Source organism: Tenebrio molitor, chromosome 3 (assembly GCF_963966145.1).
Source record: "Tenebrio molitor chromosome 3, icTenMoli1.1, whole genome shotgun sequence".
Taxonomy (NCBI): domain Eukaryota; kingdom Metazoa; phylum Arthropoda; class Insecta; order Coleoptera; family Tenebrionidae; genus Tenebrio; species Tenebrio molitor.
Window position 1 is genome coordinate 14,834,637 of NC_091048.1, and position 26,657 is coordinate 14,861,293.

General features: G+C 34.8%; 2 protein-coding genes across 12 annotated transcripts in view; one reads left to right on the forward strand and one right to left on the reverse strand.

The window, feature by feature from the left end:
• Window positions 1-22,417, forward strand: part of Arms (Ankyrin repeat-rich membrane spanning) — a 43,532-nt gene extending 21,115 nt beyond the window's left edge. For 5 of the 10 annotated variants that reach the window (XM_069041598.1, XM_069041596.1, XM_069041589.1 and 2 more), the window contains exons 2-18: window positions 15,040-15,858; window positions 15,908-16,388; window positions 16,439-16,949; window positions 17,002-17,150; window positions 17,202-17,343; window positions 17,410-17,614; window positions 17,666-17,866; window positions 18,098-18,307; window positions 18,358-18,767; window positions 18,816-18,994; window positions 19,360-19,622; window positions 19,677-19,850; window positions 19,903-20,035; window positions 20,092-20,171; window positions 20,333-20,495; window positions 21,164-21,349; window positions 21,450-22,417. In XM_069041598.1, the coding sequence (XP_068897699.1) occupies window positions 15,061-15,858; window positions 15,908-16,388; window positions 16,439-16,949; window positions 17,002-17,150; window positions 17,202-17,343; window positions 17,410-17,614; window positions 17,666-17,866; window positions 18,098-18,307; window positions 18,358-18,767; window positions 18,816-18,994; window positions 19,360-19,622; window positions 19,677-19,850; window positions 19,903-20,035; window positions 20,092-20,171; window positions 20,333-20,495; window positions 21,164-21,349; window positions 21,450-22,282 (5,118 nt within the window). In that variant the 5' untranslated portion in view covers window positions 15,040-15,060 and the 3' untranslated portion in view covers window positions 22,283-22,417. Of the gene's footprint in view, window positions 1-11,184; window positions 11,340-14,286; window positions 14,335-14,499; window positions 14,739-14,938; window positions 14,978-15,039; window positions 15,859-15,907; window positions 16,389-16,438; window positions 16,950-17,001; window positions 17,151-17,201; window positions 17,344-17,409; window positions 17,615-17,665; window positions 17,867-18,097; window positions 18,308-18,357; window positions 18,768-18,815; window positions 18,995-19,359; window positions 19,623-19,676; window positions 19,851-19,902; window positions 20,036-20,091; window positions 20,172-20,332; window positions 20,496-21,163; window positions 21,350-21,449 lie in introns of those variants that run through there. The other 5 variants (XM_069041588.1, XM_069041594.1, XM_069041595.1 and 2 more) reach the window with 5 other exon arrangements.
• On the reverse strand, window positions 22,296-24,364 carry Scgalpha (sarcoglycan alpha). Of its 2 annotated transcripts, XM_069041604.1 has the most exons (5): window positions 23,663-24,364; window positions 23,432-23,609; window positions 23,127-23,350; window positions 23,006-23,068; window positions 22,296-22,856 (listed from the first exon to the last, which is right to left on the reverse strand). In XM_069041604.1, the coding sequence occupies exons 1-5, from the start codon at window positions 24,208-24,210 to the stop codon at window positions 22,622-22,624; spliced, it is 1,248 nt and encodes a 415-aa protein (XP_068897705.1). In that variant the 5' UTR covers window positions 24,211-24,364; the 3' UTR covers window positions 22,296-22,621. The 2 variants fall into 2 exon arrangements, with proteins under 2 accessions (XP_068897705.1, XP_068897706.1); XM_069041605.1 differs by lacking the exon at window positions 23,006-23,068 and having other exon boundaries at window positions 23,663-24,356.
• Between the last annotated feature and the right edge of the window lie 2,293 nt (window positions 24,365-26,657).

The window sequence follows — 26,657 nt, forward strand, 5'->3', positions numbered from 1 at the left end:
TAAAACAAAACTGGAATAAATGTTCCAAAAACCTTTATTTGTAATTAAAAAAAAAAAATTGTTTTGTTCGACACTGTCAGAATTTGAGAATTTTCTCCTGTGTGAACGGATTTTGATAAATGTCACAACTTGTCAACATGAAACGTTAAGCTAATTTTAAAGATTTTAAGGGATTTGGACCCGTTAAGGCGCTCGTCGAACAAAAACTCGTGGGTCTTTAAATTGAGTCCCTGTTGAAATTTGTCGTTTGACTCGCGTTTTAAACTGGCCCACTCATGCCAAAAAGCCCAATTTACACACGAACTCGTTAAATAAACTACTATTGCACCACTATTAAAAAAAGTACATATGTAGTTGTTTTTAATAAATAATAAAATAATAAGTTGGTCTTTTTCTTACAAATGAAACGAAGTACTTTATCTACGACTTCTAAATAGTTAATTTGTTATGTATTTAAATATACTACATAATGCCGTTAATAAAATACATCGGATTTTTGTGGATTACGTATAAAACTCTCACCTGTCATTCTGCGTGTTTGTGATTGTATTGTGATATTGGTTGCCTATCTAATGTATTTAATAATAGTTTTGAAGTTGTTTAGTTTTATTACACATGAGTCGTAGGCAAGTGTTGAAAGTATGACAAGGCGGAGCTTAGCATGCGCACTCTCCAATTTACCGCTGACAGTGTCGTATCATACAATTGTCTGTTTAGGAACAAAAACATTTACTTTGCGTACATTAGTAAACATAATTTTACATACATTTTATTTATAAACAAAATGATTTTTTTTAATAAAAACTTAACCAAAACTAAATTTTCTTCATCTGATGAAAGAAATTCTACTTCGAGGTCATCTACTTTTGTTGTAGAACGTCTAATAGAATAAAGAAAACTATCTTCATCTTCAGAACATTCCCCTAACATCCTGTATAGCGTAAACAAAAGAAACATGTTTTTTTTATTTTTGACTCCGCCATTGTCATATATATTTGACTTTACCTTCTAATCATCCGAACTTTGTCGTACATTAGGTGCTCTTTAAATAATATACATATTATTATTTTATTTATTTCACCTGTGATAAAGGGCCCATTTTAGACGTACCTACCTATGATTTTGATTAAAAAACAATGTAGAAATAAAAGTTTGTATGCAACTCGCTTAGCAATTAATCTTTACTGGGCTTACTGACTTATGGAGACTCATTACTTCGTCACTCGGCCCACAAAACCCAGCGCGCCCGTAATAAATAACTATTTTGTATTCGACACTGTCAGAATTTGAGAATTTTCTCCTATGTGAACGGATTTTGATAAATGTCACAACTTGGCAAAACGAAACGTCAAGCTAATTTTAAAGATTTAAAGCGATTTGGAGCGGTTCCACGACAAATCGGCGCCCGACAATTCAGCGTATGACGATTCGGCGCAACGACAAATTCAAAATATGTATTGCTTATTAATTATTTTATTCAAAGAAATAACTATGTAATTGTACTATGGCGGCCAAAAAAGTTTAGCCGTCACTATCTTGAGATTCATGTAAAGCGTAAATAAACCTTTGGGAACCGTAACCCCACTTTCGACTTCTGACAATCAATTTAAACTATTTAAAGCTCTGATATTCCAAAAATCCGACACGAATGAACAAAATTAGAGCAGTCGTACATAGATAACCTGAGGTAAACGTCTGTGTAGTAGAAAATGACAAAATAATTTCGAGTTTTGAAATTTACCACCCAAAAAATACCAATTATAATCAAGACAGTAATCATAATGACAATAAAGTATGGTTTACAATTTTTTTTTTAAATAACCGAAATTGACTGCTAACATTTTTTTGTCCGCCATAATATACTCGTATTATTCGACGAGCGGGTAATGATGAATTACACGGATGAATGAAGAGCAATTGATAAATAAGTTTCATTATAAGACAAACTGAGGTTTTACAATTATTACTTTGCATACTTGATACCATTTCACTAAAATTTGCGATTGGACTTCATATACCGTGCGATCAACAATTACTTAGGAGTAGATAAGGGGCGGCTATGACTTTGATAGTGTGAGATTTTTCGTATCTTTGCTAATTCAGCCAATAAACGTCAAACAACTGTCATTATTAATAAAATTTTAACGCAAAAATGGTATTTACTTCAGAATGTAAAAGATTCATTATTGAATCTTACTTTCGTAATGGTGTTTTCAATAATGAAGAATGAACATAGATCGCTGCTGCCTGTTTGGCCGAGGTTCGGCAAAAATTTCAAATTGAAACAGGTACAGGTCGACCAAAACAGCTTGGCGGGTGACGCAGTAGACTGAAATCCCTCCCACTAGCGGAGCCCACTTATTTGTTGGGTCTGGAAGCACAGTATAGATAGAGCTATAAGAATCAGTAGTTTCACTCGCGGGTTCAAATGGTCGCAGATCTCGAATCAGCTGACGAACTCGCAGGTGACTGCGCAGTGGGAAGACCGCTGCTATTTGCTATTTTATTTATTTATTTCTCGGTTAGTATTAAGCGCATTCTGACATGCGGCATATCGTTGGATTCAGAAAAAGAATCTCTTTCAAAATATGAATAAAAAATATACCAAGCTATTTGAAAAAATTATGTTGACTATCATCTGACCTTTAATGTCTTTTTGAAAAAAAGTCTATGTTTTGCTTATAGAGTTTTTAAAGTGGTTTATTCCAGTTTTTGTTTTATTTAAATTGAGGCATAAATAACGGAGATATGGCTTGCGGCGTTTTTTAGGACTCATCTGTATATAAAAATTGTTTAATTTATGTATTCCCACTGATTCCCTTCATAAAATATTAAATAATATTTGAATCCTCTAATGTCATTTTTATTTCCGGCCTAGTTTTAACTCTCACATCTATCTATATGATTTGGAATTGACTACGCCACTGGCAACTCGTGGGTGAGTTGCGCAGTGCAATTTGATGACAGAAAGATAAAAGGTGCCGCCGCCGAGTGAAACTACTGATTCTTATAGCTATATACCAGGGATGAGCAACCCGCGGCCCGCCACACTTTCTCATGCGGCCCTTTAAAGATTTTACATTTTGACTTTTGAAACTTTTGTTAACCATTGCATAATTCATTAACAGAATCTTTGCGCAAAAATTTTAAATATGCCTAATGTCACTACGCCTGTAATAAAACTTATTAATTTTCTCAAATCTCGAGCGTTAAATCACCGCCAATTTAATGAGTTTTTAAAAGATTTGGGAAGTGAATATGGTGATGTAATTTACAACAATTGAAGTGCGTTGGTTGAGTAGAGATGCTATGTTAAAAAGAGTATATAACTTAAAAAATGATATTCAATTGTTTGTGGAAATGAAAGAATATCGATTTCCCCATTTCGAAGATAAAGAATGGATGTGTGATTTTGCCTTTCTCGTCGATATAACTCAGCATTTGAATGACTTAAACATGTTTGATAAAATTAATGCTTTTGAAAGCAAACTTAAAATTTGGAACAAACATCTGTTGTCAAACAACATGTCACATTTTGCACACCTAAAAAAAGAAAACCCTTCAGAAACGTGAAAATATGCCCAGCATTTACAAAAATTAATAACGGAATTAGTTTTAACATTTTTTCTTCCCCATTTAATATAGACGTGGAAACAGTTCCGGATGAGTTACAAATGGAATTAATAGATTTACAAAACGACACGGATTTAAGAAATAAATTTCAAAATGTTGACACATAATTTCTACCAAAAATACATAAGTTTAGAAAAATCCCCACGATTATGCAAAGCAAATAGTGACACTTTTTGGAAGTACCTATGTTTGCGAACAATTGTTTTCCGCAATGAAAATAATTAAAAGGGATCATCGATCGAGATTAAATGATGTACGGTTAGAAAGCTGCGTGCGAGTTGCTCTGTCGTCTATATCTGCAAATAGTATAGACCAATTGATGACCAAGAAGCAATGCCAAATTTCTCATTGAGTATTTTATTTCGATAATTTTTATACTAGATTTATTTTGTTAATAAAGATATAATTTAAGTTCATCATTATCATGTTTCTTAAATGCGGCCCGCACAACATTTTTAAATTTGAAGCTGGCCCGTTGTAAAAAAAGGTTGCTCATCCCTGCTCTATACTGTGCTGGAAGTGTTTAGATCGTGTACGAACGGGCGAAAATCAGCGCTTCAAGCTTCAAAGTGAACAGCATGTTCGAGCTGTTTTGAGCAGATTTGCTTTATTGAGTGTACCGTACCCACAACCGTAGCCATATCCTTGTCTTACAGAGACTCGCTCGTTTCTTCTAGAGCTATTCTGGTCAAGCAGTATATGCAACCAAAAATGCTTGCAAGAAAATTGGACGTACGGGACATACAGCGTGTCCCCGAACAGGTGAAAGGACTTGTAAAAGATAAAAAAAATTCGATTTAAATTTTCATTTTTTGGGGTTCAGCCCTGCTTGGTTAAAGACTAATTTTTAACATAATTTTAGTTTTGAAAAGTCAAGTATGCCTTGGAAATTTTCAAAAAACCTATTTTTTCTGTAGAATAAAGTGCTTTTTAGGTAGTAAATACGACAAAAAGTTATTTAGAAAAGTTGTTCAGAATCAACATCTAGGCCCCTAGACATAATTTCAAAATCATCGGCCAACTATGATTTTTCATTTTTTTAATGTTTATTTCACAAATCAAAGAATTTTATTTTGAACAGTTCTCTTATTAAAAGGCACAGGAAAATGTTTTTTTTTTAATTTCCAAGGCATACTTGATTTTTCAAAACTAAAATTATGTTAGAAATTAGTCTTTAACAAAGCAGGGCTGAACCCCAGAAAATGAAAATTTAAATCGAGAATTTTTTATCGTTTACAAGAGTCGTTTCACCTATCCGGGGACACACTGTATGTACGTCCAAAATTTCAAGGGCTTCTTTGATCTAAATAATTGTTGATCGCCGTGAGTCTTGAAATTATAACTATTATTCAACGGGTCGTGGGTAATGAACCCTGTTATCATTTATTCTACAAGAGGACGGAAAATTCTCGATTATACGAGATGTGTTGCCCGGAAACACCACGAGATCGTAGATCGAGTGGTGTTTCAGGTAATACGTCGAGAATTTTCCATCCTCGAGTTGTACACAGGTAGACTAACTATATCATGAATAAAAAAATTAATAAACAGGTCCCCGAAACCGGTTGGGCGCATTCAGTATCAGAGCGATTTGATGTGACGGCTAGCGCAAAAAAATTTGTAAGTTAAGGCGGCGAGCGAAAATACAAAGGTTTGTATATTCGAATATAACGGGTGTATTATGAAAAATCTTTGGTGCTATAACTTCCTTATTTTTTAACCGATTTTAATAAATGATACGTCAAACAAAATTGTTTTAGAAACACTATAGCCCGACATGCTATGATTCTTTTTTGACATTATATTTTTTGGCAGACCGCAGCTAACTTTGTTTTTTTAAGTTGCACAGTATATTTTTTTATCTTTATTCTGATAGATGTTTCTCTTCTCAATACAGAAGTATTAAAATAAAAAATCAAAAATTTGTTTTTAATAAAAAAAGTAGAATTTCCAAAAATCAAGTAACCATAACTTTACTATAGCAAATGTTCGAAATTACCTCCATTCTCTCTAAGGCACATTCGACACCTTCCACTGACGCCCATTGCGGCGTTTAATAAAATTGGTATACGGTGTGGAAACTACTTATGGAATAAATTCAGTAGTTTCAAAACTAATGATAATTGTCGAAATTGCTGAAACAGGTCAAGTTTTATTTCTCACAATGCTTATTTTAAGTTACTTCACTTGTTCATAACATCATCCATTTTTGAGTTATGACGTCATCACCAATTTTTTTAAATGACAACCCTCACTTTTTCTCTTGTTTCCGATAGATTTTCCTACTACCTAAACGATGAATGAAAAACATTGGTACCTTACATAACAATTTTTTTGAGAAAATGACAAATTTTACTTCAAAACTTTAATTTAAATTTTAATGTAAAAATTTTAATTGACCTTAAACAAAAGCAAACAAAGATCTAAGGTTAACAATAAAATGTAACGCGAATGTTGAAATTGTCCCCCGCTATTTGGCACTCACCAACACTTTGTACACTGCGCTCAATAATGTCACGGCTGATTTGTTTCATTTCAGCGCAAATTCTCTAGCGTAAATCTTCTAAATTGTTTGGTCTATTAAAATAAATCTTCTATTTTAAATAAACCAATACAAAAGAATTTTTACGTTAAAAATTAAATTGAATTTTGTGAAGTAAAATTTCTCATTTTCTCAAAAAAATTGTTATGTAAAGCACCAATTTTTTTCATTCATCGTTTAGCTAGTATAAAGGTCTATCAGAAAAAGAAGAAAAAAGTGGGAGTTGTCATTTAAAAAAAAATGAGTGTGACGTCGTAGCCCATAAATGGATGACGTCATGAACAAGTGAAGCTACTTAAAATAAGCATTATCATAAATAAAAATTGCCCTGTTTCAGCGTTATCGACAAATGTCATTAGTTTTGAAATTACTGAATTTATTCCATAAGTAGTTTCCACACTGTATAGTGGTATTTGTTCACATACTGCTACAATTCTTCTTACTAAAAATCATCTCTGTTGTCGGGCGGAGTCAAATAGACATTGTCTTGAATGTCCATAGCTCTCTTGGTCACTTTGCAAAATTAGAATGCACTTTTATTATTGTTTTGTCACTGCTTGATTAAAAAAAAATTACATTATTTTTTCATTTCTTTTTGTTTCTATGCATGAGCATGGTTGTTTACATTTTCATATTCAAAATAAAAATTTCTATAAAACAGCAAAAGAAGTTAGTAATGCAATTTGAAAAAAAAAAGTTGACTTATCATCTGTCAAAAACAGAACTCAAGAACAAATACTGGATCAATTCAAATTGTAGCCCATTTAAAACGATTTTGTTTGACACATCATTTATTAAAATCGTATGAAAAATAAGGAAGTTACAGCATCAACGATTTTTCATAATACACCCTGTACAAAGTTTCGTATATTCGAAATCGCCCTGGTTACTAAAATAAGCGCTGTTATACATGGTATGTAATTAAAGAAAACCAAAGATTCTTATTGTTTTATTTATAAGGTAATGAATGATATAGTCTACAGTGAGCGGCAAAAGTATGGAATAAATTTCTTAAAAATTAAACAAAATTTTTTTCAAAAAAATCTTTGGACAGGTCAATTTTAGTTTATAAAAATACATATTTTAATACAAAATAAAATTCCAAGCAATCATTTGTTTTCGAGTTATGACGTCATCGATATTTTTTTTAAATGAAAACCCCCTATTTTTTTTCTTGATTATGATAGCCCTTTTAATTGTCTAAACGTCAGTATAAAAATTTTGTTACCTTACATAAGGAAATTTTTGACAAAAAAAAATAAAGTTGGAAAAAATAAATAATTTTATAACGAACAAAAACAAGTCAAAAACTGTGGTAGTAAGTACTTAAAATTATGGAATTAAATGTTTGAATTGCCATCCCCCAGCTTGTTGACAATAAGCAAGTTTATGAAGAAATTCCCCCTGTTTTAGTTTTATCCCAGCACCCAATCAAAATTAAAATTTCTATACTTTGTGTTTTTGTTAAATGAGTCATTTTCGAAAACGTTTTGTAAAACAAATAACGCATACGAATGAAATTTACAGTAACATTTGACTGTTTGATTTACCTACTTGATTTTCTGACTTGTTTTTGTTCGTTATAAAATTTATTTTTTCCAACTTTATTTTTTTTTTCTCAAAAATTTCCTTATGTAAGATAACAAAATTTTTATACTGTCATTTAGACAATTAAAAGGGCTATCAGAATCAAGAAAAAAAATAGGGAGTGTCTATTTAAAAAAAGTATCAAAGACGTCATCACCAGAAAACAAATAACTGCTTGGAATTTTCTTCGGTACTAAAACATGTATTTTTATAAACTAAAATTGACCTGTCCAAAGATTTTTTTGAAAAAAATGTTTAATTTTTAAGGAATTTATTCCATACTTTTGCCGCTCACTGTATACTAAGGACAACGTAACATTTATCTGCCTCGCCCATTACATTTTCTTAGTTACCAATCAAATAGATTGTTAAGACGATCTGATTTACACAGAAAAAAATTCTGACATTCGAATTGTCTTAATGACATTTTATTTTTCAAAACCTAAAACAATAATTGTGGACTTGACAGCAAAATACTAACCCAAACTTTTTTACGTAGCAAATGTGATGAAAAATTATACAGATTAAATCTTGCTTTGATTCTCATTGGTTAATTTAAGTGGTCGGAGCAGATAAAAAGTTATTAATCAAACATGAAATTAAAATTTAGAATTAATTACATATTACCCTGCAGTTTAAAATTGTGAGCAATTCCTCTCAAGTAGTTTTTACGAAAAATTGTCGGCTGAATTCCAGCAACAGCAATATACTGCTCACTTTTAGTTTCCAGTCATGCCATAAAGAGCCCACTTTACACACGAACTCCATAAATAAACTATTGTCATCAAAAATCAAGTTAACCGACCTCCATTATTCAATGATTTTTATGAATTATAATTATATAAATAAAATTTTCGCACAATCGTGTTGTTATAGCTACTTACAATTGTTGTTGACACAATCTGAAAGTTGAACTTAACAACTCTAATGCTGTAAGTAAATAACGACACAGATACCTACTGAGGTAAGTCATTTCATTATCATTAATGACATTAATGTCTTCAAAATTCCTGTCAAAAAAATTCATTCGAAACCATTTTTTTTTTCGTATAAGCGATTGTGCGAAAAACGTTGTGGGATATACGGTTAGCAAGTGCCATAACAGAATCTCGCTGTTACCTAGGAGAGCTTTCGTGTTGATCATTTCAGAGCTCTCGTGGAATTACAACCGAAAATTGTACAATCGAAAACATTTTATCGAAAAAATATTTGTCGAAGTAGAATAATATCGAGAAATTTTACATCTAATAATGATCGTTCATCGAAAACATGTAATCGAAATAGTAGTTTATTTGACGAGTTTGTGTGTAGATTGGGCCTTTTTTGGCACGCGTGGGCCATTTTAAAACGCGAGTGAAACGAGCGTTTTAAAGGCCCACGAGTGCCAAAAAAGGCCCAATTTACACACGAACGAGTTGAATACAACGTTTTTTTGTTCGACGAGCCCCTTAAAGGCTCCAAATCGCTTAAAACCTTTAAAATTAGCCATTACCCATAAATGGGTAGATGGTATAAAAATTATCTGCTCACTCAGATTTGTAATGTTTTTAGAGCCATTTCGTTTCCTGTATAATTTTTTTCATTTGGGTCATCAATTTTAGCAAAGTTATATCGTGGGCCGTATTTTTTTAAGACAGCCTGTATATCGTAAAAAGAATCTGTGATGGGAAATATTACGTTACGGAAGAATCATTCTTCCATAATTGTGAAATTGCCTAATAATTTATCTTCGCACTTAGTATAGAAACATACAGATATGACCTTCTATTTTCTACATTCTCAATGTTCTGATTTGTCATTTCGTTACACCGGTAAGCCCGGACAACGCTTACTACTGGTCCAATCTAAAATAAATACCCAATCACGCTTAAAAATCAAAACTGATACCTTCATTATCAAATATTCTTCATCTGGTGCCCCATTATAAAATCGTTCGATATGTTCTTTTTCGAGAACGTTCGGTTTGTACATTCTCTTCTTTGCTCTTCAGATAAGCAGTTAGCCTACCATATTTTGAAATACGTACTTTAAAGGTGCAAATCCACGATGAGATATTTTCATGCAATTTTGGTCTCATGATACAAAAGTTTCACGAACAACTTGCAGGAGACAATATCTTGTGCTATATGTTTCAGTGTTTCATGTCTCTCACGAGTGTTTCCACAATGAAATTTAGTTGTTCGTGAAATTTTTGTACCATGAGACCAAAATTGCATGAAAGTATCTCATCGTGGATTTGCACCTTCAAAGTTGCCTTCAACATTATAGTATATTATGCAACAAGATTTATAAACGGCACTTTAGAGACGAGTGTTTAATAAACGAGTGTCTAGAGAAGTTTATAAACGAGTTGAAAAATTGAATTTTTTTATTTAAAAATTAGAACAAGGGTGCAAATTCTAAAAAAGAACATAAAAAACTCGTTTAATAGGGGCATTGGCGCACTCGTCCCATAGAAAACTCCTCTACAGGTACGGTTTATAAAACTCGTTCTTTAATATATGTGAGCATTTCCACCAATATCGTCGGATGGAGGCATCAGCCGAGCCAAAAGGACCCTTTTTGTTAATGTTTAGAATTTATTTACTGTGGTTAATTATTAGTTTTTATATAATTTATTGTCGAACATTTTATGGACTTAAGTTAAGGCGTGGGATTTTTGTTTTAACCCCGATAGGGTCAAGAGCTAGCAGCTGGGGGATTAGGCATCGAGCCCCAGCTGGGTCGTAAATGTCATATCTAATTATCGAGCTCTTGCATAAAATGTTATAGTTTTAGATATACTATACAAGTCTTTTCTTTAAGGCTGACTGAAAAACTTTAAATAATTATTATAGTACAGGCAATAAAGTCTTTAACTTATACACTGCATCAAAATGTCATTGGGGAATGGTGACATGGTAAGACAATGAAGTCTGCTTTTGTTACTTGGATTTATATTCTTGTTAAAACATTACTCTAAGGGCCAGTTTACAGAAGCGAAATAAAGTTAATCGTAATCAAACTGAACACGTGATCGGATCGTGATTCGGATTCATGGGTTAACCGCGCATTAAAATTTAATTCAAATTAAATATTTAATTCTCTTTCGATAAACTGGCCCATGAAAAAGGAAAAGTACGTTTGGCGGTAAATTAATGACGTGACAACTGATTTCGAATATGAGTGACAAATCCTATTTAGGAGAATTAATCTCAAGCAATATCAGAGAAATACGTTTCTCGTTCTTGTTTCTTTATCTATTTGTTATTGTGCTTTAGCGGTTATATTATCATTCAAGTACCATGAAATGCCATAATGCCATCTTGTTGTATTATATTGCTTATTTTTCTTACAATCAAATCAGGAATTGATAACGTACCTGTACATGATTTTATCATAAATCGAAAATAATGTTGGTAATTTGTATGTTAAATACGAACATGCTTATTAACAAAATATCAGTCAGATTTTATCTATTTCACAATACACTCTCGATTTCTGAGGGTATGCTTAACATTAGTGATCCTGAGTTTGGTTTTTAAGTAATTGCTTGTGTCACGTCATGAAAAGACGGGGATTTCAGCATTATGTTTATGTAAGTAAATTTTAAAATATCTAACCCCATTTCACGCCATATAAGTATTTTAATTGAAGTATTTGTCGTTTATTTGACAAGTTTGTGTGTAAATTGGGCCTTTTTTGGCACGAGTGGGCCATTTTAAAACGCGAGTGAAACGAGAGTTTTAAAGGCCCATGAGTGCCAAAAAAGGCCCTATTTACACACGAACGAGTTGCATACAACGTTTTTTTGTTCGACGAGTCCCTTAAAGGCTCCAAATCGCTTAAAATCTTTAAAATTAGCTTAACGTTTCGTTTTGACAAGTTGTGGCATTTATCAAAATCCGTTCACATATGAGAAAATTCTCAAATTCTGACAGTGTCGAACAAAAAATTAATTTTTAGTGAGTGAGTATTGTTATGCCTCAGATTTATTTGTATTGTAGCAATACGAATCAGGGTAACAGCGTTTTTAGGCGGAAGAATGTTTCTAAATATTAACAAAATAATAGAAATTATCTGTTACAATCTGTGTCCGCACAATAACAGTGTTAAGTCCAAGTATCTTTTATCGGCTATATCTAACTGCGATTCATTACTGAATACAATGAATCGGATTGTACTGAAATACAGATAAACTCGAATTTTCAAAAAGAGAAACAATTGAGTAGGTACAGTATGATGTATCCAAGTAGTTCTGCCGTATCTTTTAAATTTAATCACGCTTACGGTTATATACAGGTGTCCTCGATATGCATGTCAAAAAAAATCGGTATTTGCTGACGCTGAATAGAAGTTAAATACAAAAAATGTTTCTAGTATAAGTCTTTGATTTTCTCTGTTCCACTAACCAATAGGGAGGTTGCATTTCGTAGCAGGATTTTGTAAATGGCGCGCGAAACCGCCTACCAGAAAAAAATATACATTAGTCGGTAGTATACTCTGTCCACTCATAGATTGCTTGACATAAATGTTACTAAAAATGTTCACTCTACGCTACAACAAATAGATCCGGCGCGAAATTAAAAAAAAATGGAAAAAGCAGATTTACACGTGATGTTTTATTATTATTCTGCATGTTTGCACGCAGGAAAGACGAAAGAAAACTTCAGTATGGTAGGAGTAATATATTAGGTTTTGTTAATACAGGGTATTTCACGAGTGATAATGTCCCCGATGGAATTGAAAGTGCAACTCACAATACATTTTTCGAATTTCCGAAAAAAGCTGGCTACTGAAATTAAAATATCCAGCTTTTTTCGGAAATGGCTAAACACAAACAAGACATTATTTAATATTTAATGCATGAACAAAAATTACCTCTGTATCATGTTCATGGGTGTTCATTATGCTAGATTTTTGAGACACGCACTCACTTCACAAATTCAAAAAAATCTACAAAAAATCGCAACGGAACAGATCAAAACAGCAACACGATCAAAACTAATAACTTTTAAAACCAGAGAAATGCAAACAAAGCTCTAAAGATGAAAAATCGGAAGTTTATAAATGAGTTGAAAACTATACTTTTTCTACGACCAAATTAACAAATGGAACACAAACGAAACAAGCAACTTTTTTATTAAACGTTAATTTAAACATACAAACTAAATGAACATACCAAATAGGAGTATATATATTTCTCAGGCTACAAATTGTTGGTGGCTTCAGGTCCATATTTGAAAAATACAACGAATTATTGCACTGCAATAACGTTTTCTTTTACGCCGGATGCGAAACTGATAAACGTCAATATATCTACCAACTTGATCTAGGGCAAGATTCTAGGGCTAAATACATATTTATGTCCAAAAAATTCAAGCCGTGTTTAAAGAAACGCCCGAATGGACATCAAGTTGTGACTAATGAACAATCGTTTTTAAAGTAACGTTTTATACACTATTTATCAGTGCAAAATGTGACACTTTAGAGAAGGAAGTAGAAAAAAAATTAAAAAAAAACACTGATGGATAAAATGAGTTTTATTGCGTTTTGAAAAAATGAAGTTATGTTGCCGCACCTGTATCTAGCGTGAGAATTTTTTTGCAAATTTAAATGGTTTCGCAGCATTTTACTGCCATTATCCAGATAGAAGAGGAGCTCTATAGCAAGCGTGCGATAAGAGACTAGGTACCCAGACCTTCCCAAACGAGATGGAAGTTCCAATCTCGAATGGTGCAAACAGTTTTTAACTACAAAGAGGAAATTTTTCAATGTTTAGAAAACATGAAAATAAGCATTCCGAAAAGTACGGAAACAGTTACATTGAGTTCAGGATTTCCTAATTGGTTTGAGGATAGTACTTTTTTGTTTCAGTTAAGCTTTTTCTCTAACATAATGGCCTCATGTTAGTATTTTATTCAGCCAGTTGCAAGTAATTCAAGCCGATGCATTCAAGATTCAAATTGCCATAGATGGCTTCGAAAAAGCAATCAGATACTTTCGAAATGACCTACCATCAGTATCTGACAATTCGCAAGAAACGTTAAAAATGACAGAGCCCTCCCTTGTCAAAGTGTCACGAGCCGCCACTGGTTCTGTGATTATTTGAATCTGTAATAACGAAGAATATTTTGGCTTAAATCTCTACTAACTTTATCGAATTGCAATACGTAGCGATATGTAGGCCACCGTAATTTTTTTTATCTTAGAATAAATGTTTTTTTATTTGTTATGTTCACGTGTTGATTTTTGTGTTAATTGTGTTCATTCTATCTTGATAAAGATAGACATTTGTTTATTAGATATTATTATTATTACAGTTTAACGGCAATATAAAAAAACTGGTTTGAATTCTACTGTGCCTAAACTGTGTTTCGTTAAACGTTCATTTTTATGTGTAGACCAGTAAAATGCAATCATAAATTTTATTTATTAGGGAAAATAAGGTGAACATTTCAAGATTGCGAAGTTTCATGTGGTTTTATTACGTCAGTTTGGAATTTATTTCGTGGAAGAATAGTTGATTTTTAAAATTTGAATTTGATTCTTTGTAAAACATGGCGACTTATAAGTTTGGGTATTGTATTTACGTGAGTAATGTACTTTTAAGGAAGTTTATTTCAATCGCAATAATGATTTATCTATTAACATTTTTACATAACTTTAATAAAAACATTAGTAATTGCGTGTTATGTTCGATTTGTTGTGCTCGTGTGGTACTTGGGGTCGTAAAGTTGATAAATTTTCTTCACTAGCTGTCGCGATGCAAGGTGCTTCCGGTGCGCCCAAGCAGCGTCACAGTATCGCTGGTCCTCATCCCGCTGTCGATTCCGGTCGACGAAGACCGTCTTTCCTGAACCTCCACATTCCGGAAACGAATTGGAGGGGTTCTCTTAGTCAATTGCATTTACCGACATTCACCTTGACCACACCAGAAGGTGATCAACCGAGAAAATTCACGTTCGGCTTGGCGATCAGACGGCATTCGCACAACGTTAGTTGAAGAATAATTAATTGCATGCAGTAAACTTACAAAACTAACGCGGAATGGCCTCGAATGTAACAGCTCGTATTTTATTGTGTTTATTCAGGCTAAAATTAAAACATAATACAGCTATTAAAGTAGCCTAAATGCGAATTATTTTCGTAGCTAGTTGACCCAACCGTGACAAAAGTTCTGGTTTAACAGCAAGGTTTGTTGTTCGGCTGATGCTGCTAACTTCGCCGTTTTTCGTTAGTCTAACATTTTAACAAGGAAGGTGGTCTTCTTTTATAAATAATTTTATTTTCAACAGACGCTGCACCGCAGCGAGTCGATGGTGTCTCTATGTTTCCGCACCCTATCAGGATACATCAACGACGACAACCTATCGGGATTGAAGAACCTTTTGGAAAGCAAGCAAGTTCAAGTAGATGACCGAGACGAAAATGGAACGACGGCACTCATGCTGGCGGCCACCAAAGGCCGATCTGCTTTCGTTCGTGAGCTTTTAACTCACGGCGCCGACCCCAATGTCGAAGACAGCGACTCTTGGACGGCTCTTTTGTGCGCATCGAAAGAAGGACACGCCGATATCGTCCTTCAGCTTCTCGAACACAGCGCTGACATCGAACACCGAGACATGGGCAACTGGACTTCATTGATGTGGGCCACTTATAAGGGTCGTACCGACGTTGTGATGCTTCTTTTGGATAAAGGTGCAGAAGTCAACGCCCACGGGAATTACCATATTTCATCCCTGCTGTGGGCAGCGGGACGTGGTTATACTCAAATAACTGAAACCTTGATCAGTCATGGAGCTAAAGTCAACGTAGGGGACAAGTACGGTACTACAGCCCTAGTGTGGGCGTGTCGTAAAGGCTACGCTGAAATAGTGGCCATGTTGCTAAAAGCTGGTGCTAATGTTGATACTGCTGGAATGTATTCGTGGACGGCCCTACTGATGGCCACCCAAGGCAATCATGTGGAAGTAGTAAGCCTGCTGTTGGAGCACAAACCCAACGTGAACGCGTTGGACAAAGATGGCTGCAGTGCACTCACTATAGCTTGTAAGGAAGGAAACAATGAGATTGTGACGGCTCTGATGGCTGCCGGTGCTTATATTAACGTCCAAGTATGTCATTTTTTATTGTTCCTTTTCAGGCTAACGTCTTGTATTTCAGGACAGATTCGGTGATACCAATTTGATACATGCTGTCAAAGGCGGACATCGTTCTGTTGTCGAATCTTTACTTAAAAAATATGCAGATGTGGATATAGCAGGAAAAGATCAAAAAACGGCAATTTACATGGCCGTGGAGAAGGGTAACGTCGCTGTAGCCAAACTTCTACTGAGCGCAAATCCAGACTTGGAAATGGCCACCAAAGACGGAGACACTCCACTTCTAAAAGCTGTGCGATCGCGTAACGCCGAAATTGTCCAATTATTGCTTGATAAGAAATCTAAAGTGTCAGCGGCCGATAAAAAAGGAGACACTGCTTTGCATATTGCTATGCGAGCTCGTTCCAAGGGCATCGTGGAGATTCTCTTGCGCAATCCCAAACACAGTCAGTTGCTTTATAGGCCAAATCGAGCAGGGGAAACCCCTTACAACATAGATATTAATCACCAAAAAACAATATTGGGACAAATTTTCGGTGCCAGTAGGTGGCCAAAAACTACCAAGGTTTCACAACTAATCGAACTATTTCAGGACGTCTCAACACCAATGAAGATAATGAAAATATGTTGGGTTACGATTTATACAGTAGTGCTCTTGCCGACATATTGAGTGAGCCATCCTTGTCCATGCCTATTACGGTGGGGCTCTACGCAAAATGGGGTAGTGGTAAATCGTTCCTCCTTAATAAGTTGCGGGAAGAAATGAAGAATTTCGCCCGGGAATGGGTCGATCCCGTCTTCCAATTCACTAGCCTAATGTTTTTGGTTTTGTTGCATTTATCGTTAATTGTGGGAACTGCTGTAGGCTTGTCGGTACAAAACTGGATTATTGGCTTATCTGTAGCCGTTGCCTTCATGCTGGTTTCATACATTTTTCTGGCTCTAGTCTGGTTTGCTAATAAACGATACGATTGGGATTGGCCCTACAACTTTAATGTTAAATTAACAAGAAAATTGAATAACATCAAACTGGTCTTGCAAGTTTTATTCTGCCATCCACCAGGAGCACCCGCTTACGATGGTGTTTCCGCCCATCCTATCAGGTGAAACCTTGTAAAATTGCGATATATATTTTGTTAATAATGCCGTGTTTAGATTTTATTTTACCGATCAAACTAGAGTAAGTAGTACTGCGGGAGGGGAAAATTCTGTGGTGCAAATGCTTGGATCTTTGTATGATGCCATCGAAAATGATTACGGAGCTTTGGCAACTAGGTTGTATAGAGCTTTTAAACCTAAACCAGGTAAGCTTAGTTTTTCGTTGAAAAACGGATTTATAACGGTCTTCTTTGTAGTTAAGTCATCTTCAACATGGAAATTAAGGAAGCTTTGCTGTCTCCCTTACGTTATAGTTTTCGAAATACTTTTTCTTTGCATATTAGTAGGAACTTGTGCCTTGACTGTTTACCTGGTCCACGTCAATTCATCTGATAGCCAGTAAATATCGAGAAACTTTGAATTTCTGTTCTAATCATCAAAAAATATAAACCCAATCAATTTCAGATCATACGAAATGGTCCGTTTCACACTTAGAATCATTCTCATCACTGATGCGCTTCTGTTAGGTGTAGCTACTGTAGCCAACTTGTACACTTGGAGTAAACTGGTTAAAGCAGTTCTTTTCTCGCAACGACGTCACCTTCAACGAACTATTGCCAAGCTCGAAACTCTCAAATCGGAAGGATTTCTACAGGCTCTTCGACAGGAGGTAATTAAACACTTCTATTAGTGTAACATTCAGAGTTGAATTGATTTGTAGGTGAACCTAATGAAAGATATGGTCAAGTGTCTGGACAGCCTCAGCTCCCAACAAACTCGTCTGGTGATCGTGGTTGACGGTTTAGACAGCTGCGAACAAGACAAAGTCCTTCTCATTTTGGACACAGTTCATATGTTATTCTCCGACGCCAACAGCCCCTTCATTGTGATATTAGCAATAGATCCTCACGTCATTGCAAAGGTAAATATTGAAACCAGCAACCTAATTTTTTTGCAAATTTTAATTCTTAACGCTTCTATTTGTATTCAAACAGGTGGCTTGGGAGCAGGTCAGTTTACTAAAAAGGGTTCGGTTATTGTTTTTTCTTTACCTAAATCCCCCATAAATGTTGTTTAGTTGTTGTGTTATAACATTAAATTCTGAATTTGTGGTGAGGTTTGATAACTTTTGTTCTTATCTGCATGATTGCAGGCCGTTGAGATGAATACAAGACGTTTATTCAGCGAAAGCAATATTGGAGGTCACAATTATTTAAGCAACATGGTTCATTTACCTTTCTATTTGCAAAATTCGGGTTTGCGGAAGGTTAAATTAGCTCAACAAACTTCGCAAGTGCATAGAAAAGCTGCCAGTGCTTGGACAGAAAATGAAGAAAGTCTCAGTAATTTCTTAGCACGATCAGTAAGTGTATATTTTATGTGTACGTTTGAAAAACAGTGGAACAATTTCAGTCGTCGAGTCGCCGACTGTCCAGTGAAAGCGCCGTGATGTCCAGCCAAGAAAAACTAAAACCACCAGGCAGGAAAAACTCTCGTAAACTCAAACTGTCCGATTCGGTGGCGAGTTCTATAGGATCAAATCTGAATAAGATCGGAGGAGCCCAAGACTTGACTAAAATGCTGCTTACCGATGATTATTTCAGCGATGTAAATCCCCGATCAATGAGAAGACTGATGAATGTTGTGTACATTACTGGTAGGTTATTGAAAGCGTTCCAAATCGACTTCAATTGGTACCGTTTGGCTTCTTGGATTAATATTACTGAACAGTGGCCATTTCGCACTTCATGGATCATATATCACTATGAACTGTACGAGGACTCGCTTGATGACAATACTTCACTTAAGTCAATTTTTGATAAGTAAGTCGTTGTAATTATTTAACGAAAGGATAACTATGCTACCTTTAGAATCCGACCACATATTCCAACTGTGAAAGATACGGAACCTCTTCTAGAACTCGACAGGGATGAGAAGAAATTTGATATATTTTTAACTTTCCACCGCTCAAGTTTATTAGTCAGTGATTTAAAAATATTTTTACCGTTCACGATTAACTTGGACCCATATTTGAAGAAAGTGATAAAAGGTACGACTATACAATACGATACAAAAAAGCAAAATTTCTGCAAACATGAGGCATAACTTAAACTGTCACCTGTCAATTTTCACATTTTCGTGAAATTTATTTAAACAATGATTTTTACTCGAGAGCACAAACCTATTTTTAAGACTGGGAATAAAGAACAGTGGTTTTTCAACCAAAAGTATTACCTTCGTGATATATAAAAAGAAAAACAAAATTTATACTTTTAATTACAATCAAATTATCAAATAAGGATTTTCCTTTGCACATTATTCTCGATCGCTTCCAAAATTTCTGATTTGGAGCTTAAGTTGCTCGAATTTATATTTCATTCGCTTATTTATACATGTTTCATTTCACATTTACAGAAGAAACTCAAAGTTTGGATGATGACGGTTTGTTAATGACCACACCACGGAACTTATCGCTGATTCCGACAATGCCATGGTCCAATCCAAATAATGCAGAGTGGACATCACCACGACCCGGTTTAATTCGCAGAAATCGCCCGTCGTCTAAACCGACACTTTATCAACAACCATCTGGACTCGTTGGATGGCCTAGCTGGAACGAACCAGTACAAGTTACTAATCCACAAATAGTACCAATGGCACCAGTGACCACACTTGCTGTAAGTTATTTCCAAATTCTCAAGATGAGAATATTATCAAAACAATAATTGCAGCCTGAAGTATTTGAAAAACGCCTATCATCACTTAGCGTCGACGGAGTTTGTAAATTATTGTATAAAATCGAAGATATCAATTCTGCAGCGTTACCAGAGTACAACAAAATGATTAAAGAGCACAATATTACGGGGAAGGTCCTACTTCACTGTGATTTAGATGAACTAAAAAAGGTTGAGTGTCGAATCATTACACTTAACATAAAACTAAATACACTGATTTTAGTTGTTAAGTATGTCGTTTGGGGACTGGGAGATGTTTAAAGTTATGTTGATTTCACTGCGTGAACATGAAGTTAGTGCCGTCTTTAGGCACGATGAATCCTCAAGTGCGCGGCCATCAAAAGCAGAGCGCAAAGGTAAGTTTTGCCACATTATTATTGTACAGTTGTATCATACAGGTGTACTGTTTAAGGGAGCGTTACTAAGAGTAGCCAACCAGAGAAAGACAATAAAGAAGTGAACCAACGGAAACAGAGCGTCATAGAAAAGCAGGTAGGTACATTTGACCACTAGTTAGTGGTACCGCGACTTTCAAATGTACTAGTTGTTTGTGGCTAAACTATTTATGTAATTGCTTACGTATTGTAGTATCAGGTGAGTGTCGCTATTCTTTTGTCTTACTTTTACTTGTTGCTAACGAATAAGATTTTTAGGTGACACTTGAAGAACAAATGATTTGTGGAGCTTTGCAAACTTTGAATGAAGAAGCTTGCGAAGATGTTCTCGAAGAAACAGAAGAGAAGGAGACTAAAATAACAATAGAACCGGATGTGCCACAAACTTCAATCATTCCTCCTAGTCCAGACTCGAATCAAGGTGAATCTCTTGTTACACGTAAACGGAGCACAGAAAGAATTAAGAAAGTCAGCTATGACGAGAGCGTAACAAGGCACGGTTATGATAGTGGTGTGGCGAAAAATAAAAAGAGACATTCTATTAGTGAGGCTCCCGCTAGAAAAATGAGCAGTGAGGGGGTCGGTGTTAAACGAGATTAAATTATAAAGCAATAAAATTAACAGTATTATTTTTAAGGGGCACATTAAGTACATACACTCAAGTCCTTTTTATATTTTATTTTTATTCTAGTCTTGGCATTTTGGATTATATTTCTCTTATATATACAGTTATTGAATTCACGATTGCATGTTACGCTCACTTGTATCCACTATCTTTTTTTGTATCTACCTCTAGCACTATTTATTTCGTTTTGTAGTTCTTATATGATCAAATACAACAATAAAGTATTTTGAACACTATGCATGTGTGTGTTTTTATTTGAATTTGTTTGTACATATGTTATGTTGTGTAGTTTGTGAATTCAATAGCTGTGTATACGTTGCATCTGAAAGCTTCCTTTTATTTTGTGGGTGACTCTCTTGTACATATTTTTTGGGCGAACGCGTGATTAGTTAGCTTATGCATACTTAATACTTGCAAGCTTTTGTGACGTACTTCATTCGTGCTTAGTTGCTTGTTTTGTTTAGATTACCTGCGAGGCTACCGATCTCGTACAAACAGTTCAAGTGGCGTAGGTGAGACTGAGTTTGTTTTGTTGCAATCCTCACCAATAGCTCACATGCATTGGCAACCTGTCAGTATTTCAGTCGGAGGCAATTCAGAGAGCCTCAGTGAGCACAGTTCGAGATGTAGTTCCCAGCTACCATCACCCGGTAAGATAATGAGTTAAAATTGTAGGCGCACCGACTTCTAGCATCGAAAAATAACCGCAAAGGGGTAGACTTTCGTTATTATGACGGCTTGTATTTGCAGTTACAGAACGAAGGCTTTCGAACGGAATCAAGTTATCTAATTTAAAACCAACGATTCATCAGACAGAAGACGTTTCAAAGAAAGGCCGTCACGTTGTTATTAAAACTGAATCCGGAGACCCCGCTCACATAAGTGTGATCTTTAATCAAGACGAAACCACTAAAACCCCACTGCTTCAAGAATTCAATATAACGCAGAGACCAAATTCGTTGCAGTTGCTGAAAAACGAATCTAAACAAACAAGGCCGTTGATGAGGAACCGATCGAAGTCTATTGATGGTCAAAAGAAAAAGACCGATAAGAACTTTGAGAAACTACAGAGACTTAAGGAGAAGCTTTTGCATTCCAGCCCGGAATTGAATGAAAATGCCAGTGACAACGAAAGTACTCCTCTGGTATCTGAAGTTTCGACACCATCCAAATCTGGACAGAGTTCTGATATAAAATCCTCAAATTCTAATAGTGAGAGTTTTCCATTGTCACCTATTTTACAGAAAAACGTTTCACCTGAAGTGAAACACAGACAAACCAGAAGCGAACAGAATCTAACTGACACGACTGACGTTAGTCCGGTTCTTTCATTTCATGACAATATATACTTAAGCAATATAGGTAGCGGCAGCGGAGGTAACAGCTTATCGCCGAAACATGCCCCCTTAACCAGAACCATGTCTGAATCTACTTCTATTTCTGGAATAATAAGCTCTTGCAGTAATGTCAGTCTACATAGCGGTAAAAATTCACAAAGTTCGGGACACCTGTCGAGACAAAACGCTTTAGATTCCGAAGAAGACATTGCCGATTGTTATTGTGATCCCAGTAGAGAAGGGTGAAAAAATGATCCCCTTATAAGTACTTATTCTATTTTTTTAACTAAACAGTATTCTTTTCGAAATAGCAATAGAATTCTATTTATATTGTGTGACTGTTAGACTTCCTCATTAAAGATTTGTTGATGATTACATTTATTGCTTGTATTAATCTAAATCTAAACACGGACCTCTACTATGACCAGTAAAATATAGGCAGTTATCCAGTAACATATTTGCATCGGTTGGTAGCGCAAACTGACAAAATCTTCTAAAATTGTATTTCTATAATGCCCATAAGCGCCTACTCACGTGGTGCCCAGAGTGGCGACTTTAACAGTACCAAGTCTTTTGATTTTCCTGTCACAAATCAGGTTTGAATTTGGGTCGTATGTATGGTGGTGGGTTAGGTCTGCAGTGTACACCGCGATTTATTGTTGACGTAGGGCTATTGGTGTGACTTCTTGGCAATAAAGCAGGATCAGGTGACAACGTCATTTCGCGATTGTTTGAAAGACTCCTCAAAGATTGAGTAGCCCTGTGGATTGTGGCGTATTGGTTGATCTCCGTTTGAGGGGCATCCTCCATCCGTTTAGATCTGTCAATAAAACACAAAAAAATAAAAAAAAATGTACCTACACAATTCTAACAGAGAAATTATTACAAAAGTAAATTTGGAATGATGAAAACAATATTAGTAGTCAACATGTCACTCAATCATTATGAAAGCACTTCTCAAACAGTTACCTGTAATAATCGATACAAATGTGATATAAATTATAGAAAAAAACCTCGCTCACTGGATCACTTCTGTAATTAATTTAAAATATGATTTGAACCAAGCATGCTAGAAAAAAAATTCACTTACATCCCTTCGTGGTGGAAGCAGAGTATTATAGAGAGGACCAGAGCCAGAAAAATCATGACAAACATTGGCACCAAAATAGTAAAAAGAAATTCATGCAGATAACTCCTTTGAGGCACTTCACTCTTCAAAACTGTTTCCCATCTATCTTCATAATCATTTTCAACAGAAGTTAAAAGTTTTTCATTAGTTCCTGAGTGATGCAAGGCTGAGTTATTGTCTTCTATCTAAAACAACATACCCACTTAATATAATTAGCAAACTGGGTCCTAGTTAAAAAGAAGTCTTAACTGATTCTGTGTACATACCAATCTAAATGAACACCAGTCCATATGAAATCCTGAGTTTCGAAATAATCTTTCTACTTTAGTTCTTTTAAAGTCTCTAGGACAAGGATAAGATGCCTTCCAGAGTGGTCTCACTTCTTCTTGCAACTCAGTAAGTTCAGGTGAAAAAGGTGCTTGGCTTCCCAATCGTAATACAACTCTAATAATGAAATTACTAAGTAATGCAAAATTAACATATTTCACCCAACATACCCCTCTCCTTCTTTGGGATTTAGTGGCTTTCTAGCACCCAACTTAATGGCAGATGAAAGAAAAGTAACATAGAGATCATTCTGACTATCCTTCCACAGTACTTTCCTATAAATATCTTTTAAACTTTCCATTTTATCAACTTCAAACATATTGTCAACATTTAAGTTATCAATTTTCATGTGCACCTCATACTTGGCAGGGTTCAGTTTTTCCGAGACATGTATGTTGACGTGTTCATGTCTGGTTTCATACGTTTTACGGTTGAGAGCAATTATTTCCAATTGTACTCTTGCATTGTTATGATTGGGAGGTACACCAAATAAGTAACCGCAGTGATGAACTTGACTAAAGACGTAATTTATCCATGACGGTAAGTCTGGTGCATTTAAAAGAGATGGTTGATAAACAAACTGGTCTGGTTTGCCTTCGTAAGTCCAATTGAACATGGGAGGATTCACCACTATTTCAAACACCTCTGTCATTAACACATTTTCGTGTTTAGCTAAAGCTACACTCAAGGGCAGTATAAGTATGCAAAAGAATAGCATATTATTCAGAAATTCATTGGAATTTGTACACAGATGAAATAAATCAATACTTCACTTTCGACGCAGGATTTATTTTTAAATTTAATGGATTTTACTGTGGCGCCACCTACATGTGTTTATTTTCTACCATCAAACTTCCCTTTAAATTTTAAAAGTTTTGTCCACGACCTGCTGTACTGTGTTTTCAATTTGGTTGTAGATCGTAAAATTTTATGGTACTTTAAGTTAAAGATCTTGCGGGGCTTATAAATCCTAGTTTACCACTAGCAGGTAATATTTTAAGCAGGGTTGTATTGTACATTTTGTATATTTGCATTGTACGGCAAACGGCACGCGCCACTTCCCAACCTTTTCAAAACCAACCATTGTGCCCGTTAATCGCTCATAATATGCAATAAAATTTTACGACCTACAACCAAATTGAGAATACAATATAATAACCGGCCTGTTCATTTCATTAAAAAAGCATTGCGAAAATGTTTCCGAGAAAGAGCCAATTTTCGCCGATGAGGGCGCCACAGTACGAGCGCTTCTAAAGAATAAAAATGCGGAAAAATATATATGTTTAGACATGATTTTAGAGTTAAGATTGAGTACAGAAAGTTCATATTTTCTTCCTAAAACAATACCGAATACAGCTGTATTTTTTTATTTTTTATTTAAAATTCGAATGTCATTTGAACGAGAAAAACTCTCGGTGACAAAAACTTAAGATGAATAATATCCCCAAAAAGCGCCCGTACACTAGCGCTCTGCGGGGATCACTCAAATTACACTTTTGAACAGACCGGTTATAATACAGCAGGTCGTGGTTTTGTCATTTCATTACTGTGATTGATGATGAATGAGATGATGAGAGGATGTATAATAATTATGAATGAAAAATTTTATAATTGCGTTAAAAAATGACGCTACGGCACTTTTTTTAACGCAAAATGCGTGCAAAAATGAACCGCTACTCCCTAGAATTCAAACTTTTAGGGAATAGCTATTTATGTAACCAGTTAGGAAATGCGTTATTTTGTGTAACGAGTGGAATATTTGCGGGACGAGCGCAGCGAGATCCCGCAAAATCACACGAGTTACACAAAATTGCATTTCCTGACGTGTTACATACAAGATTTTTTCTAATTTTGACAAAAGAAATGTTTCTTCAAACGTTAAACGAAGTAATGAATAATAAATTATTATTGTGTTAAAATATCAAGTAGGTAAGTAGGCACGGTTATTTTGCTTAAAAACAAAAAATATGACTAACTGGTTAGGAAAAATTTATTAGAAAATAAATTTTTCCTAACCAGTTAGGAAAGATTTTACTTTTCGTAACCAGTTACGAAAAGTGTGACGTTTCCAAACGTCAATTAATTTTGAAAAGTGTCACTTTATATGTCAAAATTAGAAAAATAACGTTTTTCATGTTGTGTGTAACTAGAATTTTCAAAAGTAATTTTGAATGGTTGGTTACTTTGAATTGAGAGATTACTTAAGCAAATCGCGAGCACGGAGGAGTGTGAGATTTGGCATAGTTAAAGTTTATGTGGAGAAGAAGTGCAGAAAGATAAAATGTATGTATAATATACAGGACGTCTCTAAAAAAAGAGACAAATTCATAGCTCCCCATTTATCGAAGGATTTTAATTATCTATACACCAAATTAAATGGTTGTGAATAAGCTACAAAATGGCGTACTAACTTTACGTAAAACCCAAAGTGCTTCAAGGTATCAAGGTTAAACTGTCAAAATATTTTTTTCAAATACGGACACATACTTTTTTTTAGTAATTCTGAGAGATATTTTTATTCTGAAAACAACAGTGTATGACATGTGTAACCTCATATAAGAAAAAAAAAAGTAAAAAAAAATAAGACTTCATTTTGAAACAAATGACGAGCACCAAGCGAGAAGCTATCAAAATTCATTGCGTTACAATGTAATAAATTAACCAAATTAAGTTAGTTGGAAAAACAAATGACAAATATTCAGGATTGCACGTACAGAGCGCAGTTTAAGCATCGACGATAGTAGCATTTTTTAACTTTTTTTTGTATTTTGGGTAGGTAAGTGTGCACTTGTGATACACTATTCTTTTTAGAATAAAAATCTCTATCAGAAGTGTTCAAAAAATTATGTGTTCGCATTTGAAAAAAAATATTTTGACAGTTTAGCCCTGAAGCCCATGGACCTATATGTGAATTTATTACGGCTTTTTGTAGCCTATTTAGAGGCCATTTAATTTGGTGCATAAATAATTAAAATCCCCCGATAAATAAAGGAGTTATGGAGACATCTTCTTTTTCAGTGACACCTGTGTGTTACAAATATCAAAACATTCATTGTTTACGTTAATACACTGTAAAAAATTAGCCGAGTGAATGCGGAGTGAATTTGAAGTGAATGCGGAGTGGATGATTTGTAATTGATTCAATCCCCTCGCAGTGAAATCCAC

Coding starts and splice junctions, on each gene's coding strand:
- Scgalpha (XM_069041604.1), bottom strand. CDS start 24,210: ATGCTATTCTTTTGCATACTTATACTGCCCTTGAGTGTAGCTTTAGCT. Junction 23,351..23,431: donor ACTGGTGTTCATTTAGATTG/GTATGTACACAG, acceptor ATGTTGTTTTAG/ATAGAAGACAATAACTCAGC. Junction 22,857..23,005: donor ATTTGTATCGATTATTACAG/GTAACTGTTTGA, acceptor TTTTATTGACAG/ATCTAAACGGATGGAGGATG.